The 17,500-nt window shown below is 39.6% G+C and overlaps 1 protein-coding gene across 1 annotated transcript in view; it reads right to left on the minus strand.

The window, feature by feature from the left end:
• Positions 1-11,218: 11,218 nt before the first annotated feature.
• Positions 11,219-17,500, minus strand: part of LOC144958976 (uncharacterized) — a 16,300-nt gene continuing 10,018 nt past the window's right edge. Inside the window, exons 5-9 of the mRNA XM_078891277.1 lie at positions 16,257-16,412; positions 14,571-14,740; positions 12,900-13,013; positions 11,565-11,635; positions 11,219-11,228 (exon numbers count right to left, since the gene is read on the minus strand). Of these exons, the coding sequence (XP_078747403.1) occupies positions 11,219-11,228; positions 11,565-11,635; positions 12,900-13,013; positions 14,571-14,740; positions 16,257-16,412 (521 nt within the window). The remainder of the gene's footprint in view (positions 11,229-11,564; positions 11,636-12,899; positions 13,014-14,570; positions 14,741-16,256; positions 16,413-17,500) is intronic.

Genomic DNA, 17,500 nt, shown 5'->3' on the forward strand with positions numbered 1-17,500 from the left:
TAGAATGTATGAACCTATAGGGTAGAATGTATGAACCTATAGAGTAGAATGTATGAACCTATAGGGTAGAATGTATGAACCGATAGGGTAGAATGCATGAACCAATAGGGTAGAATGTATGAATCAATAGGGTAGAATGTATGAACCAATAGGATAGAATGTATGAACAAATAGGGTAGAATGTATGAACAAATAGGGTAGAATGTATGAACCTATAGAGTAGAATGTATGAACCAATAGGGTAGAATGTATGAACAAATAGGGTAGAATGTATGAACCTATAGAGTAGAATGTACTAACGAAAGAGTGAAAATGGAAAGGCTTCGTATGGGAACAAAACAGACAATGGACGTTTCGGGTACAAACCCTTCGTCAGCACAACAATACACAAATAAACGTGGAAAACAAATAAAATATAATGAAAAATAACTTGTATCGTCTGTACTCAATGGTGGTTGCAGTATGAATGAAATGTTAGCGTGGCGTGGGTAGAGGATAGGGTGCCCCAGGGGGGTGATCTAATTGATAAGCAAAGGTCAGCGTCAGGGAACAGAACCTTCCAGACTATAATGGAAGATAAAAGACATATTGGTAGTTAGTAGTAGTAGTAGTAGTAGTAGTAGTAGTAGTAGTAGTAGTTAGTAGTAGTAGTAAGTAGTAGTAGTAGTAGTAGTAGTAGTAGTAGTAGTAGAACGCTGTAGTGGAACAGTAGGGGGGGGGGGGGGATGGGGTGGAGGGGGCGAGGTGAAAGGGTCACGGCGGAGGTGGGGGGGGGGGTTGTTGGATGAGCGAAGGTCGAATCTTCGTGAAGGAACGATGCGATAGTAAAGTGGAATACACCAATAAATAGATAGATGGATAGGCAGATAGATAGGTAGATGGTCAGAAAAGAGGGGAGAGAAGGGAGAGAGAGAGAGAGAGAGAGAGAGAGAGAGAGAGAGAGAGAGAGAGAGAGAGAAATTAATAAAAGAAAAAAAAAATTTAAAATAAAAATTAAAAAAAAAACAAAAAAAAACAAAAGGGGGGGGGCGGGGGATTGGTTTGAGGCGGACCGGTAGAGAGGGGGAATCAGAGAGAGAGAGAGGGGGGGAGGGAGAAAGAAGGAGGGGGGGGGGACAAAGAAAGAAAGAAAGAAAGAAAGAAAGAGAGAGAGAGAGAGAGAGAGAGAGAGAGAGAGAGAGAGAGAAAGGGTGGAGGGGAGGTGAGAGAGGGCGAGTAAACAGCCGAGTGATAGCTGGGTCTATATGTATATTAATGGATGAAAAAGTGGATGATTGGACACAATGAGAGAGAGCTAGGAAGGTAGATGACTATGAATCGGTGGATAATCAGTAGATAGCTAGCTAGCTAGATAGATAGATAGATAGATAGATAGATAGATAGATAGATAGATAGATAGATAGATAGGTAGGTAGGTAGAGTTGTACTTTAGTAGTATGACAGTAGTAGTAGTAGTGTAGTAGTAGTAGTGGTATGTAGTAGTAGAGTAGTAGTAGTAGTAGTAGTAGTAGTAGTAGTAGTAGTAGTAGCAGTAGTAGTAGTAGTAGTAGTAGTAGTAGTAGCAGTAGTAGTAATAGTAGTAGTAGTAGTAGTAGTAGTAGTAGTAGTAGTAGTAGTAGTAGTAGTAGTAGTAGTAGTAGTAGAAGTAGTAGTAGTAGTAGTAGTAGTAGTAGTAGTAGTAGTAGTAGTAGTAGTAGTAGTAGTAGTAGTAGTAGAAGTAGTAGTAGTAGCAGCAGCAGTAGCTGTAGTGGCAGAAGTGAGAGCAGCAGTGGTGATGAATATGGGTGACGTTGACATCTAGTGGTGGTCAATCCTGGTGTTGAGTCCGCGTGGAGTCAGCGTTCCCAACAACTTGATCAGGTGAGTTTCCCTACGTCGACGGGCGGAAGTGTCCGAATGGCAAAAACTGAGCACACACAAACATTTGTGTCACATTTCCACCCTTCTTTAGGCTCTCTAACCTCATCCCAGTTCTCCCAGTTTCTGGAATTAGAATCCAAGTGTGCCATGCAACGACTTAGACTTACTACAGACATCCTTCGCAAACAGATATCCAAATTAACACACACCATCGACATATCCTCCGCATGCTTGAGGCATCGTACTTATCATAATCATTTACTTTACAAAGCCATTAGGTTATTCATACATTTATGTAATCAACATTACCATGCATGCTTAAATTATGGCAAAACCAGTAAATTAGATGCTCTCTTTCCTAACAGAATTACACATCTTGACGATAACCTCCCTTCCCATTCGGCAACACTCCCATCGGTGGATTCACCCACTGAACCTTCCTCTGGCCCCACTGCTCTTAATGGCACCCATAACCAGCCAGTCACCATTGGTGGTTTGGGAGTCCCTCCAACAGCCGGGGACCAGTCTGGAAGCGATCAATTCACCCCACCCACCAGCGAACCCACCCACGTGATGGATAATGTTGGAGCTATCCCCCCCAGTAGGAACCACAACAACCACCGGCTGGTGGTTTCTGTCCCCCCGACCATCCAGTTGAGCAGTGCAGAGGAATCGGTCTTAAGGAAAGGTCTCAAGTTCATCCCACTGCGAAGAACGTCCGACCAGTCCCGCATTGAGTCGGATGTACGTCGCTTCATGCGTATTTTACGCTTGAAGTATCACTTCAAAGATGATGAACGTGACCATGACTATGACCGTGACCCTGAGGATCCGTTTGCCGCTTTCTCACGACGTAAAAGAAACTGGACTCCTAGTCCTGGCAAGTCCCCTACACTCGACCTGTTTATCCAGACTTGTCTTAGACAGATAGAGGCACTACGACCCACACCTATCAAGAGGTCTAACCTCACCCGTCTTGAATGGGCTGCCGTACGATCACTTAGATCACGTCGTGATATAGTGATCAAAGCGGCTGATAAAGGAGGGGCCGTAGTTGTTTGGGACGCTGAGCTCTATAGAGCTGAGGGCCACAGGCAATTGAGTGACCAGATATTTTATGAGAAAGTGACTTCGGACCCAACACTTGCTAACAACACCAGAGTCCACCAGACAATCCAGTCTTTGATATCGCAGGGAGAATTACCTAGTAGAGCAGAGGTCCTTAAACACGACCCCAGCGACCTAGGTAATCCATGTTTTTACATGCTCCCTAAGATACACAAGATCCGGGAATTGTCTGACACTCCACCTGGAAGGCCGATTGTGTCGGCTATCTCGTGCCCCACTGAGAAGGTATCGCAGTTCCTCGATGCGGTATTTCAATTTATAGTTCCCACCCTGCCATCGTATATCAAGGACACTAACCATGCTCTTGGTGTCATTGACGAAATTCGATTCCAGGATGAACGTCCACGGCTAATTTTCACCATGGATGTGAAGGCACTGTACACATCCAAACCGCATCCTGACGGACTGCGTGCCATCAGGCATTTCGTCGACCGCCATCCATTACCAGGGATTTCCAGCAACAGCATTGTGAGGCTCACCGAACTTGTGCTCACACTCAACACTTTTGAGTTCAATGATGTATTTTTCCATCAGATCTCAGGTGTTGCGATGGGCACCAAGATGGGTCCCTCATATGCTAACCTCTTCATGGGCTACCTTGAGGAAACCTTCTTCCATCAGTACAGTGGACCTGCCCCCGAGTTGTTCAAAAGGTACATTGACGACTGTTTCGGCATTACGTCATTGACCCACAGCCAGTTGAAAGGGTTCATCCTAGCGATGGACTCCTTCCACCCGTCCATAGAGTACACTTATGAGATTTCAACCTCTGTGGTGAACTTTTTGGACATCAAGGCTGTATTGACCAGCACGGGAGTACGGACCACTGTACACTACAAGGAAACGGACAGTCACAGCTACCTGCTCTATCGGTCATCCCATCCGGTGAAGTGCAAAGACTCCATCCCATTCAGTCAGATACTCCGCTTGCGGAGACTCTGTCTGGAAGATGATGAATTTGCGCTTCAACGTGATCGCATGCTCGATTTTTTTAGGGCACGGGAATATCCCGAAAGGGTTTTGCTTAAGGCTGTCCGGAAAGCCAGCCTCGGGTCGAGAGAAGCAGCAATGAGGCCTCGCAATGCCAGGAAGCAGGAGACACAGCGTCCCATTTTAGTCCTCACGCATCACCCCCATGCCGATCAAGTGAGGAACATCCTATTGCAGAACTATGGGATCCTCCAGGCGGGCGAAGACACCAACAGAGTTTTCTCAGAACCCCCGTTGGTAGCATATCGACGGGATCGTAACCTGAGGGATCTCCTTGACAGAAGCCGCCTGGAACCCATACCTAGGGATGGACCTAAAGCCAGATCGTGTATGCGACCCCGATGCAAGACTTGTGGGCACCTGTGGGAGTATGACAGAGTCAGCTTTCCAGACAAGATTTGGGACATCAGGCGGCCGTTTACTTGAACTGACCGTAATCTAGTCTATGCGATTACGTGCTCCCTGTGTGGGATTGCTTACGTTGGTGAGACCGGAAAGAGGCTGGGTGACAGATTCGTGCAGCACTTGCGTGACATATCGAACTGTGCAGACACAGCAGTGGCCAGACACTTCAATCTGCCAGACCACTGCGATGTACAGTGTGTGCGTGTGTGTGTGCTCAGTTTTTGCCATTCGGACACTTCCGCCCGTCGACGTAGGGAAACTCACCTGATCAAGTTGTTGGGAACGCTGACTCCACGCGGACTCAACACCAGGATTGACCACCACTAGATGTCAACGTCACCCATATTCATCACCACTGCTGCTCTCACTTCTGCCACTACAGCTACTGCTGCTGCTACACTACTACTACTTCTACTACTACTACTACTACTACTACTACTACTACTACTACTACTACTACTACTACTACTACTACTACTACTACTTCTACTACTACTACTACTACTACTACTACTACTACTACTACTACTACTACTACTACTACTACTACTACTACTACTATTACTACTACTATTACTACTACTGCTACTACTACTACTACTACTACTGCTACTACTACTACTACTACTACTACTACTACTACTACTACTACTACTACTACTACTACTATACTACTACTACTACTCACTACTACTACTACGACTACTACTACTACTGTTCATACTACTAAAAGTACAACTCTACCTACTACTACTCTATCTATCTATCTATCTATCTATCTATCTATCTATCTATCTATCTAATCTATCTAGCTAGCTATCTATCTACTGATTATCCACCGATTCATAGTCATCTACCTTCCTAGCTCTCTCTCATTGTGTCCAATCATCCACTTTTTCATCCATTAATATACATATAGACCCAGCTATCACTCGGCTGTTTACTCGCCCTCTCTCAAATCCCCTCCACCCTTTCTCTCTCTCTCTCTCTCTCTCTCTCTCTCTCTCTCTCTCTCTCTCTCTTTCTTTCTTTCTTTCTTTCTTTGTCCCCCCCCTCCTTCTTTCTCCCTCCCCCCCTCTCTCTCTTGATTCCCCTCTCTACCGGTCCGCCTCAAACCAACCCCCCCCCAACCCGTTTTTTTTTTTTTTTTAATTTTTATTTTAAATTTTTTTTCTTTTATTAATTTTCTCTCTCTCTCTCTCTCTCTCTCTCTCTCTCTCTCTCTCTCTCTCTCTCTCTCTCTCTCTCTCTCTCTCTCCCTCCCTCCCTCCTCTCCCCTCTTTTCTGACCATCTACCTATCTATCTGCCTATCCATCTATCTATTTATTGGTGTATTCCACTTTACTATCGCATCGTTCCTTCGCGAAGATTCGACCTTCGCTCATCCAACAACCCCCCCCCCCCACCTCCGCCGTGACCCTTTCACCTCGCCCCCTCCACCCCATCCCCCCCCTACTGTTCCACTACAGCGTTCTACTACTACTACTACTACTACTACTACTACTACTACTACTACTACTACTACTACTACTACTACTACTACTACTACTACTACTACTACCAATATGTCTTTTATCTTCCATTATAGTCTGGAAGGTTCTGTTCCCTGACGCTGACCTTTGCTTATCAATTAGATCACCCCCCTGGGGCACCCTATCCTCTACCCACGCCACGCTAACATTTCATTCATACTGCAACCACCATTGAGTACAGACGATACAAGTTATTTTTCATTATATTTTATTTGTTTTCCACGTTTATTTGTGTATTGTTGTGCTGACGAAGGGTTTGTACCCGAAACGTCCATTGTCTGTTTTGTTCCCATACGAAGCCTTTCCATTTTCACTCTTTCGTTAGTATTTTACGATCACCGGCTTCAGGCAGCCCTTACCGTTTTCTACAGAGTAGAATGTATGAACCAATAGGGTAGAATGTATGAACATATAGGGTAGAATGTATGAACAAATAGGGTAGAATGTATGAACCTATAGAGTAGAATGTATGAACCTATAGAGTAGAATGTATGAACAAATAGGCTAGAATGTATTAATCAATGAACCTATAGGGTAGAATATATGAACCTATAGAGTAGAATGTATGAACAAATAGGGTAGAATGTATGAACCTATAGGGTAGAATGTATGAACAAATAGGGTAGAATGTATGAACAAATAGGGTAGAATGTATGAACCTATAGGGTAGAATGTATGAACCTATAGGGTAGAATGTATGAACCTATAGGGTAGAATGTATGAACCTATAGGGTAGAATGTATGAACCTATAGGGTAGAATGTATGAACAAATAGGGTAGAATGTATGAACCTATAGGGTAGAATGTATGAACCTATAGGGTAGAATGTATGAACCTATAGGGTAGAATGTATGAACCTATAGAGTAGAATGTATGAACCTATAGAGTAGAATGTATAAACCTATAGAGTAGAATGTATGAACCAATAGGGTAGAATGTATGAACAAATAGGGTAGATTGTATGAACCTATAGGGTAGAATATATGAACCAATCGGGTAGAATGTATGAACCTATAGGGTAGAATGTATGAACCAATAGGGTAGAATGTATGAACCAATAGGGTAGAATGTATGAACCTATAGGGTAGAATGTATGAACAAATAGGGTAGAATGTATGAACCTATAGGGTAGAATGTATGAACCTATAGAGTAGAATGTATGAACAAATAGGGTAAAATGTATGAACCTATAGGGTAGAATGTATGAACCTATAGAGTAGAATGTATGAACCAATAGGGTAGAATGTATGAACCAATAGGGTAGAATGTATGAACCAATAGGGTAGAATGTATGAACCAATAGAGTAGAATGTATGAACCAATAGGGTAGAATGTATGAACCAATAGGGTAGAATGTATGAACAAATAGGGTAGAATGTATGAACCAATAGGGTAGAATGTATGAACAAATAGGGTAGAATGTATGAACAAATAGGGTAGAATGTATGAACAAATAGGGTAGAATGTATGAACCAATAGGGTAGAATGTATGAACAAATAGGGTAGAATGTATGAACAAATAGGGTAGAATGTATGAACCAATAGGGTAGAATGTATGAACCTGTAGGGTAGAATGTATGAACCTATAGAGTAGAATGTATGAACCTATAGAGTAGAATGTATGAACCTATAGAGTAGAATGTATGAAACTATAGAGTAGAATGTATGAACCTATAGGGTAGAATGTATGAACCAATAGGGTAGAATGTATGAACCAAAGTAGAAATGTAGAAAAATATAGAGTAGAATTGTAGATGTATAACCTAGAGGTAGAATGTATGAACCAATAGGGTAGAATGTATGAACATAGGTAGAATGTATGAACCTACAGGGTAGAATGTATGAACCAATAGGGTAGAATGTACGAACCAATAGGGTAGAATGTATGAACCAATAGGGTAGAATGTATGAACCAATAGGGTAGAATGTATGAACCAATAGGGTAGAATGTATGAACCAATAGGGTAGAATGTATGAACAAATAGGGTAAGAATGTATGAACCAATAGGTAGAATGTATGAACCAATAGGGTAGAATGTATGAACCCATAGTGTAGAATGTATGAACCATAGGTAGAATGTATGAACCCATAGGTAGAATGTATGAACCAATAGGTAGAATGTATGAACAATAGGGTAGAAATGTATGAACATAGGGTAGAATGTATGAACCAATAGGTAGAATGTATGAACAATAGGGTAGAATGTATGAACCGATAGGGTAGAAGTATGACCATAGGTGATGTAGACATAGGTAAAATATGAACAATAGGGTAGAATGTTGAACAATGGTAGAATGTATGAACAATAGGGTAGAATGTATGAACCATAGGGTAGAATGTATGAACCAATAGGTAGAATGTACGAACCAATAGGGTAGAATGTATGAACCTATAGGGTAGAATGTACGAACCAATGGGTAGAATGTATGAACAATAGGGTAGAATGTATGAACCAATAGGGTAGAATGTATGAACCAATAGGGTAGAATGTATGAACCAATAGGGTAGAATGTATGAACCTATAGAGTAGAATGTATGAACCAACAGGGTAGAATGTATGAACAAATAGGGTAGAATGTATGAACCAATAGGGTAGAATGTATGAACAAATAGGGTAAAATGTATAAACATATAGGGTAGAATATATGAACCTATAGAGTAGAATGTATGAACCTATAGGGTAGAATGTATGAACCTATAGAGTAGAATGTATGAACCAATAGGGTAGAATGTATGAACCAATAGAGTAGAATGTATGAACAAATAGGGTAGAATGTATGAACCAATAGGGTAGAATGTATGAACCAATAGGGTAGAATGTATGAACAAATAGGGTAGAATGTATGAACCTATAGGGTAGAATGTATGAACCAATAGGGTAGAATGTATGAACCAATAGGGTAGAATGTATGAACCTATAGGGTAGAATGTATGAACCAAAAGGGTAGAATGTATGAACAAATAGGGTAGAATGGTATGAACCTATAGGGTAGAATGTATGAAACCTATAGGGTAGAATGTATGAACCTATAGAGTAGAATGTATGAACCTATAGGGTAGAATGTATGAACCAATAGGGTAGAATGTATGAACCAATAGGGTAGAATGTATGAACCAATAGGGTAGAATGTATGAACCAATAGGGTAGAATGTATGAACCAATAGGGTAGAATGTATGAAGCTATAGGGTAGAATGTATGAACCTATAGGGTAGAATGTATGAACCAATAGGGTAGAATGTATGAACCTATAGAGTAGAATGTATGAACCAATAGGGTAGAATGCATGAACAATAGGGTAGAATGTATGAACCAATAGGGTAGAATGTATGAACCAATGGAGATGAGATATAGTAATGTATGAACCAATAGGGTAGAATGTATGAACCTATAGGGTAGAATGTATGAACCTATAGGGTAGAATGTATGAACCAATAGGGTAGAATGTATGAACCTATAGAGTAGAATGTATGAACCAATAGGGTAGAATGTATGAACAAATAGGGTAGAATGTATGAACCTATAGAGTAGAATGTATGAACCAATAGGGTAGAATGTATGAACCAATAGGGTAGAATGTATGAACCTATAGAGTAGAATGATGATGTATGAACCAAAGGGTAGAATGTATGAACAAATAGGGTAGAATGTATGAACCAATAGGGTAGAATGTATGAAACAATAGGGTAGAATGTATAAAACATATAGGGTAGATGAACATATAGAAATACTATAGGTAGAATATGACATGGGTAGAATGTATGAACCTATATGGGTAGAATGTATGAACCTATAGAGTAGAATGTATGAACCAATAGGTAGAATGTATGAACCAATAGGTAGAATGTATGAACAAATAGGGTAGAATGTATGAACCAATAGGGTAGAATGTATGAACAATAGAGTAGAATGTATGAACAAATAGGGTAGAATGTATGAACCGATAGGGTAGATAGTAATGTATGAACCAATAGGGTATAGAATGTAATGAACCAATAGGGTAGAACGTATGAACCTATAGGGTAGAATTGTGTTGAACCAATAGGTAGAATGTATGAACAAATAGGATAGAATGTATGAACCTATAGGGTAGAATGTATGAACCTATAGGGTAGAATGTATGAACCTATAGAGTAGAATGTATGAACCTATAGGGTAGAATGTATGAACCAATAGGGGTAGAAATGTATGAAACCAATAGGGTAGAATGTATGAACCAATAGGGTAGAAATGTAATGAACCAATAGGGTAGAATGTATGAACCAATAGGGTAGAATGTATGAACCTATAGGGTAGAATGTATGAACCTATAGGGTAGAATGTATGAACAAATAGGGTAGAATGTATGAACCGATAGGGGAGAATGTATGAACCGATAGGGTAGAATGTATGAACCAATAGGGTAGAATGTATGAACCAATAGGGTAGAATGTATGAACCAATAGGGTAGAATGTATGAACCAATAGGGTAGAATGTATGAACCTATAGGGTAGAATGTATGAACCTATAGGGTAGAATGTATGAACCAATAGGGTAGAATGTATGAACCAATAGGGTAGAATGTATGAACCTATAGGGTAGAATGTATGAACCAATAGGGTAGAATGTAGAAACCAATAGGGTAGATGGTATGAACCAATAGGGTAGAATGTATGAACCAATAGGGTAGAATGTATGAACCATAAGGGTAGAATGTATGAACCTATAGGGTAGAATGTATGAACCAATAGGGTAGAATGTATGAATCAATAGGGTAGAATGTATGAACCAATAGGGTAGAATGTATGAACCTATAGGGTAGAATGTATGAACCAATAGGGTAGAATGTATGAACCAATAGGGTAGAATGTTTGAACCAATAGGGTAGAAGTTGAAGTATATCCTATTATCAAAACGTGGAAAACTGTTATTTCCTGTTTTATATTGGTAGGAAACATGTAAAAATTGCAGCAATGTGGCCTTAACAGAATAGACAAAAGGGACAGATTTTCAGAGCCACCTGATGTGTGTGTGTGTGTGTATGCGTGTGTGTGTGTGTGTGTATGCGTGTGTGTGTGTGTGTGTGTGAGAGAGTGCATATATATATATATATATATATATATAAATATATATATATATATATATAAATTATAAAAACAAGAACTATAAAATAATAGTGCTCAAATATATATATAAATATAAAATCGCCTACCAGGCGACTTGTCTCCACCTACATGTTAAATGTTACCCTTGGCTAGTGACTCATTCTAAAGTGCATTGAGCACGTTTGGTAGATATTCAAATGCATATTAATGCTCAAAGCTAGAGGTGCCTAAATGAGCCAATAAAATGGAGATAAAAAATATAAAGTGAGTAGATGTGACTCATATATAAGGGAACAACACAAAACAAACAACGTTTTGGCCCTTGGCCTTCGTCAGGAGACAGTAAACAAAAACACAAACAAAGCATTTGACAAAATGTGATATTTTGTAAATTTACATATTTGTTTGTGTTTTTGTTTACTGTCTCCTGACGAAGGCCAAGGGCCGAAACGTTGTTTGTTTTGTGTTGTTCCCTTATATATGAGTCACATCTACTCACTTTATATTTTTTATCTCCATATTAATGCTCAGGATGGTGTGCATAATACTTGGCATTGTCTCACTGTGACATCATGGGTGATTCCTGCACAATCAAACGGTCGTTTGATGGACTATCTATACTGCCTCGCAAAACCTGGGCATTAGAACAAAAAACATACGGTAAAAGGTCTCGAGATAAGAGGCGACAACAACAACAGTGGTAATATCAGCAGCAGCAGCAACAACAACAAAATCAACAGCAGCAAAAGCAACAACAACAAAAACTACTCTTACTACTACTACTACCACTTTTACAACTACTATTACCACCGCCCACCACTATTACTACTACTACTACTGCTACTACTACTACCAGCAAAGGCAACCACAACAAAAACTACTCTTACTACTACCACTTTTACAGCTACTATTACCACCACCACCACTATTACTACTACTGCTACTACTGCTACTACTACCAGCAAAGGCAACCACAACAAAAACTACTCTTAGTACTACCACTTTTACAACTACTATTACCACCACCACCACTATTACTACTACTACTACTACTACTGCTACTACTACCAGCAAAGGCAACCACAACAAAAACTACTCTTAGTACTACCACTTTTACAACTACTATTACCACCACCACCACTATTACTACTACTACTACTACTACTACTACTACTACTACTACTACTACTACTACTACTACTACTACTACTACTACTGCTACTAGCAAAGGCAACCACAACAAAAACTACTCTTACTACTTCCACTTTTACAACTACTATTATCACCACCACCACTATTACTACTACTACTACTACTACTACTACTACTACTACTACTACTACTACTACTACTACTACTACTAGCAAAGGCAACCACAACAAAAATATTACTTCTTATTGAAAGATATTCAAAACCCGCCCCTTACGTTCGGCCAGTGATTCCACGAAACTAGTTGTCCCTCAAATTCGGAAAAATGCTGGAATGAGATCCTTTTCTCATTTCGGACCCTCTATTTGGAACGCCTTACCGCAGAGCATTCGTGAAAAAGAATCTTTGTCTATTTTTAAATGTTCGCTTAAAACATATTTGTTTCAATTTTAGTAGATGGTATGAGAAGCAAGATAGGTTTGGTTTGTGTTGTGTTGTGTGTGTGTATGTGTGTGTGTGTGTGTGCTTGTGTGTGTAAATGAGTATGTTTCAGCCAAAGTAATTTGTAATTTAAGCGCTTAGAGTCTGGTGTCTCGGAGTTATAGCGCTATATAAGTTTTCAGCATTATTATTATTATTATTCTACAACTACTACTACTACCACTACCACCACCACTACAATTACAACTACAACTACTACTACAACTCTTATAAATCAGCCTCTAGTAGAATAATTTCTAAAATCTTACTTGAAATTGATACTGGGTGTATTCGCTGTCCAGATTTATTTGTGCGAGTTTCCACTCGTGTGAACTAGTAGGTCCTGTCCTCGTGAATATAGGATACCCGATACCGCCATTGATCTGGAGACATATTGTGATGGAGCGAATGAGTTTTTGAAAAAAAAAAGAGGAATGCACTCAAATGTTTACAAATCATATGTTAAAAAATAACAATACATAACAGAGAGATGATTTACAAGGAAAAAAATATCATCTCCCAAAACTATAACTATACATTCGACTGTTTCCCTCCCAGCCAAGGACTTCAGCCAAGGTCAGAACAAAACTAAGCAATTTCATTCCAAGACAAAGACAGAAAGCAATTGGAAAATAGTTTATTTGAAAATGTTAACAAGCTTGACGAGTGAAAATCTTATATTCAAACGATTGTTTATAAGCTAATAAATGTGATATTATACAATTCTTTCATCTCTTTGTATTTATTAAACGAGTTATTTTTATCATACCCAAATACTTTAGAAATGATCATTCCGGACATTTGCTGTAAAATGTGTGAGAATTTCACAATTAGATTTCTGTTAATCAAACATCCCTACTTTTCTTTTCAATTTTGTATCCCATGCTCCGAAAAGGACTTTGGATTTTCAAATTTTGTTTCTATGCGGCTATGTGGTCTTGTGGTTTGACACTCGCTTTCGGATTAGAAGGTCCTGGGTTTGAGCCTTGCTCGGCGCATAGTTCGACTTCTTGGAAAATCCTCTTTACTTACATTCTCACCGTACTCAGGTATAAAATGACTACTTTGCCCTTAACAGCGTTGTTTCTGTCCCGAAAATGTGTAATATCACTTATCAGGCGTCATGTCATGTCCTACAAGTGTTGCAGTTGATCAGGGACCCTTTGTAAAGCATTCTGAACGGTTTAGTGGATATTACGCATTAGTGAAGCTCCAGTTTTTTCAATCCGAATCTTCACGTTTTGGACTAGATATAAAATCTTATCTTCAGCATCTAGTTCCCTCCGACATAAAACAGTTGGTGAAATGTCTACCTTGATATTAAATGTCAACGTTTTGATGTCCTTTTCCTCCATGTAATACCAAAACATCTTAGCCTTGACATTAAATGTCAACGTTTTGACACCCTTCCCCTAAATGTGATACCAAAACATGTTTGCCTTGATATTAAATGTCAATGTCTTGACACCCTGCCCCTCCATGTAATACCAAAACATGTTCATCTTTACATTAAATGTCAATGTTTTGACGTCCTTTTCCTCCATGTGATACCCATACTTGTTTACCTTGACATTAAATGTCAACGTTTTGGCATCGTTCCCCTACATGTAATACCAAAACATGTTTACCTTGACAATAAATGTCAACATCTTAACATCCTTCCCTTCCATATAATACCAAAGCATGTTTACCTTGACATCATTCCCTTCCACGTAATACCAAAACATGTTTACCGTCAATGTCTTGACATCATTCCCTTCTATGTAATACCAAAACATGTTTACCTTGACATTAAATGTCAACATCTTGACATCCTTCCCTTCCATATAATACCAAAGCATGTTTACCTTGACATCCTTCCCTTCCACGTAATACCAAAACATGTTTACCGTCAATGTCTTGACATCATTCCCTTCAATGTAATACCAAAACATGTTTACCTTGACATTAAACGTCAACGTCTTGACATCCTTCCCTTCCATGTAATACCAAAACATAAAGCAATAGGCGTTGGCTGGTGGAAATGTACGGCTCTCTGCCTGGGCAGTGGACGTATGCAGGTTGGATATGTGAGAGGCGATGTAATTGGCGTCTAATCCCATGTATGATCCTGAAATGACGGAGTATTTAGAACAGTATTGTTGTAATAGAGATGATGATGATGATGATGATGATGATGATGATGATCGTGATGATGATGATGGTGGTGGTGATTGGTGATGATGATGATGGTAGTGGTGGTGGTTGGTGATGACGATGAAGATGATGATGGTGGTGATCATGATGATGATGGTGGTGGTAGTGATTGGTGATGATGATGATGGTAGTGGTGGTGGTTGGTGATAATGATGACGATGAAGATGATGATGATGATGATGATGATGATGGGGGTGGTGATTGGTGATGATGATGATGATGGTTGTGGTGGTGGTTGGTGATGATGATGACGATGAAGATGATGATGGTGGTGGTGATGATGATGATGATGATGGTGGTGGTGATGATGATGATGCTGGTTGTGGTGGTGGTTGGTGATGATGATGATGAGAAGGAGGAGGAGGAGGATATTGATGATGATAATAATAATGATGATGATGATGCTGATGAGGGTGATGATGACTATTATTATTATTATTATTATTGTTATTATTATTATTATTATCACAATAGGAAGAATAAATCATGTCACATCAGTTCTCCGATGAGTTCAGTTTCAAATTTGGTTATTCTAACCAAATTAGATTTAAATTTTTTGAAATCTAATCCACCTCTATTTAATAGCAAATCGAGCCATCAATTTTCAGAGTCACATGACCAATGAAGCAGGAGGGGTAGAATTAATTTAATGCTTATCCCCCTTTGCCATTCAGACACGATCCTTTTCTGAGTCGATTAGTCAGAATTTTGTATAGTAAAATTAAGAGAGTATCTTATAAAAGACCCAAAACAAAGAAAACGAAGTTTCCGCCTTTGGCCTTCTTCAGTTTAAGAAGAAAATGAAATATGGGGGCAGCGTGCCTCAGCGGTACGGTCTTTTCTTCATACCCGAAAGTTACCAAGTTTTATCACCCGCCGCTGCTCTGTGTGGCTTTGAGCAAGTCACCTCGCCCTAGCTCAATTTGCGGCACTGCACTGCGGCTAACGCCTGGGTTATTCCAGTCTTCCCTTGGAATAGACCCTAGAGATAAATTTCCCCTATGGGAGGGATAAAGGGAATATTATTTTTATTTTATTTATTATGTTATCTTACAATGGCTATATCAGGTAAAAATGTGAGTATGTGTGTGTTTGTGTGTCTGTGTGTGTTTGTGTGTCTGTGTGTGTCTGTGTTTCTGTGTGTGTTTGTGTGTCTGTGTGTGTTTGTGTGTCTGTGTGTATTTGTGTGTCTGTGTGTGTTTGTGTCTCTGTGTGTGTTTGTGTGTCTGTGTGTGTTTGTGTGTCTGTGTGTGTTTGTGTGTCTGTGCAACATATTTCCTTTTCTTGTTTACTTGAAGAAGGCCAAAGGCTGAAAACGTCGTTTCCTTTGTTTTGGATCTTTTATAAGAGTCATTTTTAATCTCTTTATTTTACTACACATTTAGGCACCTCTAGAATTTGGGAGAAAGTGAGAATGTTGCACTACAAACCTTTGCTAACCCCCCACGAGTGTTCAACCCTGGGGCCGGTGGTTGTGCTCGAACCCCTTTTCATAAGGGATAGAAACACATAGGACGAAGACTTGGCGAAAGAGAAATCACTGGTCATCGTGTTGAAATTGAAATAGGCCACACTGTAATCGTCGTCTTGGAGGGGGGGGGGGGCAGATATTGAGTGGGTGGGGAAGAAAGTAGGAAAAAAATTAATTACAATAATGAATCAATATAGTTGTCGATTTCACGTATCACTGTAAGCGACGAGTTTACATATAAAAAATATCAGGAAAAAAGTATCTAAATTGAGCTTTTATATAGAGCAATATACACTAAACGTGCTCAAAGCACTTTACATGGGGTCCCTTGCTAATAGCAACATCTAACTTGTAGGACGGGACATGACGCTGTTAGGCGATATTACAATTTTTTTGGACAGAGACAATGCTGTTTTTGTTTTTGTTTTTAAGGGCTTTACAGCGCTTGCAACACATTAAGGTCATATCAGCGCCAGCAAAAAGGGAGATAATGGGATACTAAAAAGTTATATAGAATTAAAATTAAAGCACCCAAGAAAAGGTAAGACAAAGGGGAATTTGTTTAAATAGGAAACAGATGTATATTCCAAGAGCACACTATCAAAGTACTTAGTTTGGGATCACCTAAAAGTCTCATCCAGACACAAGCACAGGTCCCCACTAAGAGGGATACACTCAAATGTTTACAAATTATATATAATATGTAAAAATAAACCAACAATACAGTGCATAACAGAGAGATGATTCACAAAACAAAAAATATCATCTCCAAAACTCTAACTATACATTTGACTGTTTCCCTTCCAGCTAGGGTATCGGGCCAGGACAAAGTAATCTCATTCCAAGACAAAGACAGAAAGCATGTTGGAAAACAGATATAGGGGGATAGAAGACAGTGAGTGCCTCCCTGCCCACCATGGGAGGTAAGGAACCCCACCCAGAGCGACAACGCTGTTAACAACTAGGTACTCATTTTACACCTGAGTACTATTATATAATCTAAATTTGGGTTTTCCAAGAGAGGGTGAGAGAGAGAGAGAGAGCCTTTTCCATGGACTCAACAATTCACCAATCAGAGTGGAACTTGAACCCTGAATCTTCCAATCTGAAGGTGAGTGACATGGTTCAAGAGCACACAATAGGCTCGCTGTAGCTGCATTTAACATTTGTTACAGTGAATGACTTTAACAGAAAAGGTTTCAA

The sequence above is a fragment of the Berghia stephanieae genome, chromosome 13, assembly GCF_034508935.2.
Source record: "Berghia stephanieae isolate SIO BIC M18660-M18661 chromosome 13, UCSD_Bste_1.3, whole genome shotgun sequence".
NCBI classification, from domain to species: domain Eukaryota; kingdom Metazoa; phylum Mollusca; class Gastropoda; order Nudibranchia; family Aeolidiidae; genus Berghia; species Berghia stephanieae.